Source organism: Eublepharis macularius, chromosome 7 (genome assembly GCF_028583425.1).
Source record: "Eublepharis macularius isolate TG4126 chromosome 7, MPM_Emac_v1.0, whole genome shotgun sequence".
Taxonomy (NCBI): domain Eukaryota; kingdom Metazoa; phylum Chordata; class Lepidosauria; order Squamata; family Eublepharidae; genus Eublepharis; species Eublepharis macularius.
In genome coordinates this window covers 101851127-101863662 of record NC_072796.1, presented here as the reverse complement: position 1 = coordinate 101863662, position 12536 = coordinate 101851127, and the positions used below count along the sequence as shown (strand labels likewise).

The window sequence follows — 12536 nt, the reverse complement described above, 5'->3', positions numbered from 1 at the left end:
CAGCTGACCAGTAGTTTCTTTTTGCACAGCTGCCAGTTAGAGGCAATGGGTAAGTCAACATCCTTTGTTGGTGCCTTTGGGTGAGCATGTGCTGAATGACCCTGGGTAGTAGCATTGCTGCTCCTGGGCCATTTTAATTTCCCGAAGTGCCCTTGATTAGATGGTGCACTGCCATATTGATCTGCAGACTCTGTGTGTGTGTGTGAGAGAGAGAGAGACAGTTTACAGAATGATTCCTGTTGCCTTATCTCAAAGCTCCTTCATTAGCTGTTATTTATACGTGAGATTAACCGCCCAGGCCTAAGCACATTTAATTGGAAACTGGCTCTATTGATTTCAACAAGCCTTACTTCCATGTAAGTGTGCTTAGGATCATAGTCTTTAATGACTTCCAATACAAGTCTTTAATGACTTCCAATAGAAAAGATAAAGTGATCTGGTTCTTAATCTTGTACCTTAAACCCAAACCAGGATTACTTTCAATACTGATTTAATAACAATTTGTTGCTGATAACCCTTTGAATTTATTAGTGGACTACAATCACACAATGCCCTCATCATTACACAAATGCATTCTAAAAGAAAATTACTTGAATGAAACCCAATGCAAATGCCCAGACAATTGAACTGAGTCCTTGTTTTCACAATATTATAGCTTTACAAATATACCTGGTTTCAAACAGGAAATAAAAGCAGTAAGCAAGAAATGAAAGCTAAGGAGCCTGATATCTTGTAGTCTACATTCTTGTTGCTTCATTCATACTTTTCTTTGCAAAGATGCATAAATTGCAATTGTCAACTTGCTCTTGAAATGAGGACAATTGAGTTGCTAAATATAGGCTATGACTATGGACTCAAGTCACTATTGAGTAAATATACTAGGTTTATAAATGTAATTTTTAGCCTTAGATGCAAGCACATTGTGGTCTAGGGAATAGAACGCTGAACAATAACATGGAAATCTGATCCCAAATCCCATCTGGATCAACAACTCCTTGTACCTTCCATGGCAGAAGGAAGGATATTACCTTTGGGTAAGTCACTCTCACTGAGCTACGCTCTCTGCAATCTATAGCTTTAGAATGAATGTGGAACTATCTATACTATCACTATATCAGCCATTACCTCTTCTTAAGGAACCCTGTGAATTGTAGTTTAGGGAGTGGGGAGGCTTATTAGAGATATCTAATCATGCTCATCATACAACAGTTCCCATGATTCTTTGTGAGAATCCATGCTAGTTAAGTCAAGATAAATTGACATTATTCTGTATTTTAGTGGGACATGACGGAAGGATTCATAATGACATAATAAAGAATAGTAATGAAACATAGTATAATATCTACTAGGTTAGGCATGTATGAGCTCAGTTAGACTACAGCTCAATAACAAAAAGGAGTGTATTAATTATTTCTCCAATGGTAAAGCTCTCTCTGGAAAAGGGTTATCAGGATTTGGTCCTTGGACTGAAGACCTTCTCCCCATGTGAGGATAATACAAGCATTGCTGGGTAAACCATATTTTATATTGCTTCTCATTTTCCCATAATGTATATTCTTTTAAAGGCCAGTATTTAGGCAATGAAACCATTTGATTGTCTCTCTTCATTTTCATTGTCTCCTTTACATTTAGAAATGTACTTGGGGAGTAGCAGATTGACTCTTAATTACATTGTTGGGTAGGTCCACATTATCAGTAAGCATACTGAAAAATCTTCTCTGTTTTATATATACATTTTCCCATGAAGAGGTACCAAAGAACCTAGTCGATGCATTGTGAGAAAAATACACCAAAAATACCAAAATATTGTTGTCTTAAGCTGCACATTTTGGACTTAAAGAGCAAATCCAACTCTTCCAGATTTCCACTTAGGTCATTGAAACAGCCTTGTGCTGTTCATGAATTTCTTACCAGTCAGCTTTTGATTTAACCTTGATTTATAAGCCTTGTTAAGAACAAGGCTTATACTACATCTAGCAAGGCTCATACTACATCTAGCAGTGCCTGACACGTCTTTAAATGTGGGCTATGAGAAAAAGGAACCTCTTATTTGTTTACCACATAACAGTCCCTTTCTGTAGGCATTTTTCTGACAGATGTTCTTACTACATGCATTGGAGGCTAGCTGATGGAAAAGATGGGTTGTCAGTTACCTAGAGAAAAAATTCCTCATCCTCTTAATAAAGGCTTACTGGGATGTTATTTATCTCCATCCTATGAAAAGTTTCAGCTGACCATTTCCACGCATTAAACTTCTATTAAAGGGACAGGGCATCTTTTCTTCCAGGTTGCTGGCAACCATATGGAAAAAGAATGTCTACAAACAGACAGGTAGTCACAAGTACGGGGGGAGTTCGGTACTGTCCTAACACATAAGCTCATTTTACTTGTTAAATTGGACCTATGCTTCCTTTACTCTACCATGTGATTGTGTGATGTCACTGACCTGGCCACTGAGATTAGACTACTGTAGTGCTCTCTACATTAGTCTCCTCTCAAAGTCAGTTTGAAGACTCCAGTTGATTCAGAATGCCTTGGCTTGGTTATCATCAGGAGCTAAGCAGAGCATGCAAATTATTCCCATTCTGCAGTCACTCCATTGGCCACCCATCAGTTATTGAGCTCAATTCAAGGTTTTGGCTATCACATACAAAGCCCTTCATGGCCTTGGTCCTCATATCTACAGGGATGCCTCTCTCCCTATGCTCTACCATGACAGCTTTGTTCATCTCAACAGGGCCTTCTGCAGGTGCCCACCTGCATATGGGCAAAATTGGTTGCACTGTTTCGTGAATGTCCCTGCTGTTGATCATATTGACCTTCACTGCATAATCTGTTCTCATTATCTCTAGTCTGCCTTTCTGCATAAATAAATAAGTAAATAGATAGAATTTACGTCCTGTGTGTAGTTTGGGCCATTCGGTGATTTGAGCAAGACCTGATTTATATGTGAGTGCTATGAGAAAATTCGGCCCCCACCCGGCTGGCAGCCAAGGGCTTGAGGCTGGGGGCCGCATTTGCCGCCGCGGAGGAGAAGTGGCAGCATTTCCCCGGCCTCTCAGGGTCACATGGGAAGGGGCGGGGCTAAGTGCCTTAACAGGACAGCCCTGCCTCTGCATCAGCACTTGTTGCCTCGTGCTTGGCTCACCTGCCCAACCAGTAGCAGTGCAGGTTTTTGACTGGTTGCCTTTTGTGGGGCTAGGTAGGAATTTTTCCTTTCTTTCTCTGATTGGCCTTGGGGAGGGAAGTTTTTTGCTTACTGCTTGCTGGAGCTGTGGCTATTAGACTATGGTGGTTCTGTATAGGCCATCAATGGCAGGATTTAGTTGGGGGGATGTTAGCGGGACGGTGAGTACTCTTGGCACATCCCCATTGGTGGGGATATTAGGGGCCTGTCAGGATCGGCTGGCATGCTTGGCGGCGGCCAGTTGAGAGGGCAGGCTGCTTGGTGGGATCTCCTGGACAAGTCCTTCCCTCATGCTCTGCGGCGGAGGTGCTTGGAGCTTTAAGGGGGAAACCATCCGCCAGGCCGGCCGGATCCCAGCCATGCATGTGGATGGCTCGCATCCGGGGCAGCGGGTCTCGCCCAGACAGGTCAAGGCGGAGTCCAGGGGAGTGACCCCAGGGCTTGACCTGTACCGTTGGTTAGGCCCTTGCCAGGGTTTTTTAGTTTTTGCAGTTCATGTTGTTGCCTAAATAAAAGCGGCCCTTTATTACCCAAGCCTTGTGTCTGCCTCTTATTCTGACTGGGTGGGGGGGGGGCAAATAGTGTGGTGGAACTTTCCTGACTATAAAAACACAGCAACAAGCGGACCTGATTATGTAATGGATATTGTTTAAAAAAACCCAAGGTATTAATGACTGATAGTTTCTGAAAGGTGCTACAGGCTAGGGGAAGGGTTGAGGATATTTCCTGTTCAGGATGGGGTTGCACTTCCCCTAAAGGAGCAGGTGTGTAGCTTGGAGGTGCTCTTGGACCTACTGTTGGATAAACAGGTGGCAGCAGTGGCTAGAGGCACCTTTCACCAACTCTAGCTGGTGATCCAGCTGTGGTCTTTCCCAGAGAGGAAAGATCTGTGGTTCATGTCAGGTAACATCCAGATAAGATTACTGCAATGTACTCCATGTGGGGATGCGCTTGAACACTTTCCATAAGCTGCAATTGGTACAGAATGCTGTGGCTATGAGAAAATCCGGAAAATGACTAAAATTAGTCATTTTAGTTTCTAGGGAGAATTCAGACTTGATTTCATCTAGAGGCCACTTATTTGTCTTTTTGTAAGTTCAAGATATGTGTAAAACTCTCCTTCAATACCATGGCATGGATAGGATAACGACTTTAAAAAATGAAGTAGAAGCTGTGCCAGATTTACAGTGTAATCCTAAGAAGAGTTACTCCAAGCTCATTGACTTCAATGGGCTTAGTCTGGAGTAACTCTTCTTAGGATTGCACTGTCAATCATACCCCTGTACACTATAAAAACAATCTATTTTCATTGTAATGGATGCTGTATTATAATGACAATAATGATGTCAATTTTGTTTACAATATTACTTCAACTGCATTGATTTTGTATGGAAATAGGGTGCTTTGGTTGCATTTACCAGCAATAATGATTATTTTTTTCCCTTGAATAATTTATTTTAGAACAAAGATACCTGGGAATGATAGTAAATTTGGAGACTCAAGAGTGGTGAAGAATTATTGTGGTCAGGTAGATGAAATATAGGACTTAAACGGGAGATCCTCAAGTTCAAATTCCTGCATCGTGAAGTACAAAAGATGACCTTGGGCTAATTGCTATGGCTCAAACCACATGTGATGGTAACAGATGCCTATGTTTATTTATCCATTTACTACATTTATACCCCTCTTTTCTTCTTGACACTCAAGGCGGATGAAACCCACCTTTGTTGAAACTTCCCTTATTTTAAATTCTAAGACATCTTTGTATCTTTTGTTGTATTACATAGACAATTATTTTGAGAAATCTTTTCTGAATCTAGATGATGATTTCTGATTCTTGCATCTGCAGAACCATGTAATGCTCACTGGTCTTATCTACAGAAAGAGACACATTTTTTAAAAAACCAAGATAAATTAAGTAAACTTGAGCATTAAATGGGCACTCTGGGCGGGAAAAAAGTTTGTGGCAGTCCAGTTTACTTGTAAGTCTCATTGTATTAAATAAGGCTTACTCCTAAGTAAGTGTTGTAGAGGATCGCAACCTAAATCTATGCATTTTATTTTATTAAAACAAAAAGGGAATACAGAAAAGAAGGGGAGAAAAGGGGGACAAGCAGGACAAATATATAACTGTGCTATAAGGATTATTAAAATATAGAGTACAAAAATCATAACCTTTATAATAAATCTATGCATGTTTATTCAATTCCTGAGTATTTACTTGGAGGTAAATCCTATTGACCTCAACAAGACTAATTTCCAAGCAAGCACTCAGAGAATATGACTGGTACAGTGACATCCTAGGCCGAATTAAACCTTTTGAACAGTAAGATCCTATGAGAAGCTACTCCGGTCTAAGCCCATTGATTTATATGGCTTTAGACTGGAATAACTCTGCATAGGATTGTGCAGTAAACAGAATTAAAATTATGTATCTCTGTTTAGGACTGTACAGTTAGTCTCCTTAGGCAAAACGAAGGAAATGTTTTATGATTTAGAAATGTTTTATAATGAAGGTGGTGAGGGTTATGGCATCAAAGGCCCCTCCCCCCTAAGCTTCACAGTTTCATAAGGCAGGAGATGAGGCAGAATACAATTCACCAGTCCAGGCCCATCTAATCACTTAGTAACATGGTTATCTACAATCCTGATTGACTGTAGTTTTCATATTTGAAAGGCACACAACACGAACCAGTCAGTGTTAAAAGACCTATTGATTTAATGACAGAGTTAAGTATATACTAGCAGTCTCTCCCATTTAAATCAATGGGACTTAATAGTGCTCAACATTGCCGTCTAATGTTCCTTGTACACATATTAATATATTAGATGTATTCAGAGTTTATTTAGAATAAAAGCTATGTATAGGCAGCAAGGAAATTAAATAAAAATGCAATTGGATATGCACGTAGATTTTAATAAATATGGAAAACAGCATTACACATGACTTAAACAACAGGGAAAGCCACATGGGAAAAGCATAAAAGCCATAAGGCTATTTATCAAATGGGCAACATCCCACCCTTTTACATAAATGACAACAGCTCCCAATAATTAAAGCAATACACATGAAAATACAATAGACAAAGATAAAAATGGGAATAAAACAAATTAATGCTGAGTCAAACTCAAATTTTGTGACAAAATGAAATCTTGGCTTTAAAAACTTTCGTTATTTATGTCCTTTCTTCCACCAGAGAACTCAAGGGGATATAAATGGGGTGAGATCCCATTAGATTTTCCATGCAGGCCCTCTTAGCTCAAGTGAGCTTTCTGTATCATACATTTTCCAAATAAGCCTGGAGAGCCCTTTTTAGCTTGGATGAGCAATGACCAGCTTTTATAGGAAGAATTCTCCAGCATCAGGGCCACCACTGTAAAGGCCCTCTGCATTGCTTCTGCTGCTGTTACGCGAGGAAAGATTTTGAATCCAGTGCAATCCTATTCACATGTACTTAACAGCAAGGCTCTTTGAACTAAGTGTGACTTACTGGCTAAATGGAACCACCAAGTTCAGGGGCAGCATATGGCTGACTGACAGATGGTTGGACAAGCAGTTGTTAACTTCAACAAGCATTTGGCTAACTTTGATAGATACAAAATGCTGGACTAGACAGAGCTTTATTGCTTCAAGAAGGCAATTCATACATGAAATTACAATCGAGAGGGTGCCTCTGACCCTGTGCAGAAAGCTTTCCTTCTCCACTCCATTTTGAATTTGTAGCGAGACTTTTCAAGTTACCTATTATTTCCAGGCATAATGTTTCATTAAATTATACAACCTTCTTTTCAGTAGAACCCTCCAAATTCAAGCCATAACATCCAATAAAATGCAGTTAGAAACATGGCACCTTGGCACCTCTTTTTAGACAGTTCCTGGGAGAAACTCTCTGCTGGAAGAAATGGTCTTCTAACATGGATGGTGAAAAGTATACCCTTCCTATGATCTGAGAATATCTGTTGTGAAATCTTTGAGTTGAATTCATTGTTCCCTTTCTACAAAGTGGGGCGTTTTCCATTGGAGGAAGGCTTCCTGCATTGGTAGAGGGGCTCTCTTCCAACTGGGGATACCTCACTTGATAGAAAGGAACCCACTGGATTCAGCTCTAGTTCTCCATCAGTTTCTGTCTTTCCTGTGAACCACATTTTCTGTAGCACAATTATTTTGCTTAATAATTGCCAACTCCTTGGTAAAATGAGAACCACATATCCCATGTCCCTCCCACTGAGGACTGTACAACTGGATCTCTTCTGGAACAACATGCCTGACTTTCACTCAGACGTTAACCAGAGAATTGTTTCATTTGTCCCCCTTTGGCCTCCCACAGGCCATATGCCTTTAAAAGCTATGCTACCATAGCTTGCAAAGAAAAACCATGCGTCCAATACCAGGAAAAAGGTGGCAGCCATAGCCAGAAAACCACTAGGGTTGGGTTTTTAGTTACTAAAAAGCCTGTAGATGTTTTTCCATTTGGGACATGGCAATTTACATATACATATGAAAAATAAAGGGAGAAGGCTGCTCATCAAAATGTGTTGCAACTGATTACCAGAAGGAGGATGAACAGCTGCAATTTCCTTATACCAACAAATAAACAAAAATGTTTCATGGTGAAGGGCTGAAAAAATGGAAAAGCAGGAATTGTCTTAATTATTAGCCATGCTTAGGGTGCACTTCATCCCTGCCCTTGGCTTTTGGCTTGTGAGTTGCATGAACACATTAATCAAATATGAGAGCCCTTTCCTAGAGTGGCCAGGGGATTCTTCTCAAAGGCCTTCTGCAGCTCTCATCGTCTCCTACAAATTATCGATACTGATCACCCGATTGCTGCAATGGGGAGGGGAAGGAAAGGGAGGGGTGAGCCCAGCTCTGCAGGGCTGGCCAGACTCCCATGGATCCTGGCTGGCTACATTTGCATAAGCAGCTGTCTCCTGCCTTTCCCTTAGGAATAACAAAGCCCTCTTGCCACCAATAGCTCTCTGCAGCTCTAAGCCAAAGAGAAAGCAAGATTTCACCAGAAAGGGATCTGTTTAACACCCAAAATCATTTTGGGCAAGTGAACAAGAGTGCAACAAATGAGCAACAATGTGTGGCACAATTGTTGCCAGCATGGATGACCGCGCTTTGTGCTGGGTGAGGGGAGCAGGGAAAGGGGGACATTGTCCAGTTTTTCATTCACAGTGGGCTGCATGCCAGCTTCTGAAATCTTGGTTTCTAAGGGTGCAATAGAGTCTCTCTGCAGAAGATTCCTTTCACTGAATGGGGTTTGCTCCCAGGAAACTGTCTTTAGGATTGCAGGTGAAGAATCCTTCCCTATATCGATTTTTGGATTAAATTTTGCAAATCGAGAAGAAAGTAACTCGGTATTTTGAGACCCTTCCAGGGTTGTGAGTGAGCCGATAGCTAGTCCATTTTCTCTTCCAGCTCACTACGGCACTCTTCGTTGCATTATCTGGTTCTTGCTTTAAAAAAACAAACAAAACCAAAACCCTCAGACTTAAGTCAAAGGGGGCGACAAGACTTGGAAGGCGGCGTGTGGGTGGGGGCATTGCTGCCTTGCAGATGGAAGTAATGATCCAGGAGACTTGGCTAATTCGGAAAAAGAAAATTCAGACGAAACCCCCAACGGTCTCTGCCGCCCCGACTCCTGCGCCGCAATGGCCCGCCGCCGCCGCCGCTGCTTTTCAGACGGCGAAGGCGAGCGCGCGGCACAGGGGCGTGGCCGGCGTTTGTTGAGTCTGCACTCAAAAAAAAGAAGAAGCTTTTGCTTTAATGAGACAAAATAAAAACCATGTCGCCGGAGGCGTTCTGGGTGGATGGGGAGCGGGAGCGAGTCAGCGCGTTATAGCGGGACAAGTGGAGGGAAGAGATTGATAATCCAGTGACCTACTTTTGGGCACCGCCGAACTGCATATTTAATCAACTGCTGGAGATCAAGGCGAGAGAGAGACAGAGAGAGAGAATGACGCCTGCAGAAGCAAATCGTGGGAGAAACCCCCCCCCCCATCCATCAGTTTAGAAAGGGACGAGCAATATTTGCTTTGATGCCTTCCAGTCCCCTCCCCTCCCCGAACGGCTCTGAGCAGGGGAGCCAGAGAGGAGGGGAGGATTCCTCAGTGCGCCTGGGAGGAGACAGCGCGAAGAGCAGCAGCAGCAGCAGCAGCAGCGATCTGGGTGGGGTCGGTCTGCATTGTGCTGGCCTGCTGGAGTCTGTGGCGCTGAAGCCCTCTGCAGGTGCGCTCTCGCCGGGAACGCCCGGAGCCGCCACTGAATGAGAACCTCACACAAAGAACCCGACGCGGCCACGTCCCCAGCCGCCCACCCGACAGAAATCCTTCCTTCTTCAACACAAGAGAATCGCTAAGGCAGCCCCCGCCGACGCTTTCCTTCCCATTCCCCTTGGCCAGTAAAGATCACGGTATTGAATGTCGTCGCGATCTAAATCCCTGGCTGGCCAGCTGTACTGAGGGGACCAGTATGCGCTCCCGTCGGTTCTGTGCAATATACCGCGACCAGCTCAATGCGATCGGAGGACTGCAAACCATTCAGTATAGAACACAGTATAACTTATTTTCTGTTTAAAAAATCACGCATCAGCCTCCCACAGTCAAATCAATACTTTGGAAGAGAAGCCAATGGACCCACTCAATAAAATGCACGAGCCGCGAAGGTTTATATCCCATTAGTACTGTGGATGAAGTGGTTCGTGGCTGTAAAATCACCGAAGTGAAAAGTAAGCCCCAGACTAAGGCTATTCTAAGGAACCTTTGGCTTCCCGGTTCCTTCCTTCGGAAAAAATAAAGCGACCAATCATCACGATAATTCGTTTTTTATAACAGCGAGAGAAGCACCAAGGACAGCAGAGAGCTTTTAGGGAAAAGGGACTGCTATCTACAGGGGGAAGAGAAAAGAGATGCTATTTTCTTACCCATTGCAGTTTTAGCCATTGTGGGATGTACAGATGCTCCGAGGTTCTGAAGGCAAAGAGGTCCAGCTACAGCAGTGGAGAGAGAGAGAGAAGACTAAGGCACTGAGTCAGCAGAGTGGGGCTGTGCAAAAGAAGGCAGAGGCAGGAGCCCATGAATAATTATCACTCCGCTGCCCAAGCAGATTGGCTCCAGAGGTCCCCTGACATGACTCCTGCAGAGTTAGAATCGCCAGGCATTGAAGATTGATCTGCCAAGGGTGCTGGTGTGCAAAGTGCGGGGGTTGGGTTTGAAAGGGAAAGCCGTTCTTGGATGCTCTCTCCCCCCTTTGCTTTCCTTTTGGTAGTACATTCCATGTCAAATGTTTAATGTCTTACATGAAAAAGCCTATTGGTCTTGAAGTCTCTGGCTGTTGCTACCTGTAAGACACGCATAAATGCATTGGACATGTTTTGTGGTACTAATAGGAGAAGGCGAAGGGGGATTGAAAGATGTAAGCTTCTTTCGGGGGGAAAAATCAATTTGGCATCACAGCTGATTTTGCATCTGTACTGAGATTGTGTGTGTGTGCCTGTTTAACCCAGTAGCACACTGCCTTTTGGTCTGTGTTTTCTTGGCCATCTAATTTTAGGTATGATGCCTGTCATAAAAATGGTAGGTAGAATAAATGAGTGAACAAGCTGTTTTCTGACCATAACTGTAGCAAAATGATACATATTCATAACAAAAATGGAAATTTGAAATCTTCTAATCCATGTTACTAAAGAAAATGGAATAAACAGGAATCATCTCAGAGGTTCATGTGCTCAAAGCTGATGAAAGCAAAGAAAACATTTTTTTGTGAAGCTGGCATTGGTTGAAAATAAATGGTTCATATTGTGCTGAGTGGCAAAAAGGAAGATAAAATTTTATTGTGATGTAAAAACTTGAGGCACCTTTAATTAACAGAGACTTATTCCATTAGTAGCCAGAAGAAATGTGTAGAAGTCCTGGTTTTAAAAGGGAAATTGTCTGTGCACCATTGCTTTTCAGTAATCTAGTATCTTAAGAAACAAAAATGCTACAGAGTAATTGCTGCATTTCAGCTTCCAAACATGCTGCCCCATCTATTCTGCAGAAGAAAATGGCAGTACTGAACTGGAAATGTAAACAGTTGGGAGTTTTTATTATTATAGTATGATATTTGGATTGACCCAAGAATTCTCTTATTATTTCCACTTATTGAGCATCTGTAGTTTCTACTTCCATTTTCTCTATCCATCCTTTATTACAACTGAGCACTGATTCAACCACCACATGGGTCGGTGTGTGTGTGTGTGTGTGTAATAGAAATCACTTCAGTCTTTATTTCTCTTGCTTAAAGAGCATAAGCGTCAATCCACATTTTGACCTAGCACAGAACTGGACATTCAGATGGAAACTGATGAGCCCTGAGCTTGCTTATGGACACTGGGCCTATGAGCTGTAAGGAGCCAATAATGGAATCCTACTCTTTCTTCCATAGTTGGTGTTTCCCAAAGGGTGGTAGCAACATCCTGAGATTCATGTGATATGCAGTTATTTATGGAAAAAAAGGATTGGATCACACCTCCTCACTGCTCCATGTCATGCATAAGAGCTCTCTTTGGGTTCGGAGTTGCCTATTCCTGGGGTGTTTATGTTAAAGTGTCTCTATGTATTTGAGGTTGGGCATTCCTCACACCCCTGTAGTATCATGGATGGAGAGAATTGGGTTGGGGGAATTTTCTTCATAGGTTATATCCCATTGCTGTGGCTGCTATATGACAATATTGATGGCAATGACAGTGATGATAATGACTATTACAACAACTGCTAAAATGATAGCAGGGGATAGGGGAGATGCTGCTGAATATGGAGGGGCTGAGTATTTCTATGCTGGGGTCAAGATTGTGGTTGTACAGAAATGTCTTGGAGGTTCAAGGTGTTGCTTCCCTTGGGGTGAAACTGTATTACCAATACTAGGTGAAATGGAAGGGAGTTGGCCATTTGAGGCTGGGACAAAAAGTTTACCGACATATCTGAGTGAAACAAGAGCTCTAAATTTGATCAAATTCCTTGGGTTGAAATCCCACTTCTGGGGCTTCTAAAACCTAGAATAAGAAGCCAGCAAATATCATGGGTTTTGGTTGTTTAATTACTAGTTTGTTACTACATTGCATGTAGTCTTTGTCTGAGAAGTTGATGCTCAGCAAGCCTGTAGTGCTTGAGCTGTCTCTGGTGCTGAAAATCTCTGCAGGTTTTTCTGCTGTTACAAAGCAGATCAGAACACTGCTGAGGTTCCTTATAAAGAGCTTGCCTCACCACAGCGATGACCAAGGCTTGGAAAGAATTGATGAATCAGAGCATATGTTTGTGTGTTACTTCATTTTACCATTAGTCATTCTTGTCAAAATAAGCAAAA

General features: G+C 42.4%; 1 protein-coding gene across 1 annotated transcript in view; it reads right to left on the bottom strand.

Annotated features, from left to right (window-relative positions):
- Positions 1-10195, bottom strand: part of STMN2 (stathmin 2) — a 40010-nt gene extending 29815 nt beyond the window's left edge. Inside the window, exon 1 of the mRNA XM_054985335.1 lies at positions 10117-10195. Within this exon, the coding sequence (XP_054841310.1) occupies positions 10117-10135 (19 nt within the window). The 5' untranslated portion in view covers positions 10136-10195. The remainder of the gene's footprint in view (positions 1-10116) is intronic.
- Positions 10196-12536: the final 2341 nt, after the last annotated feature.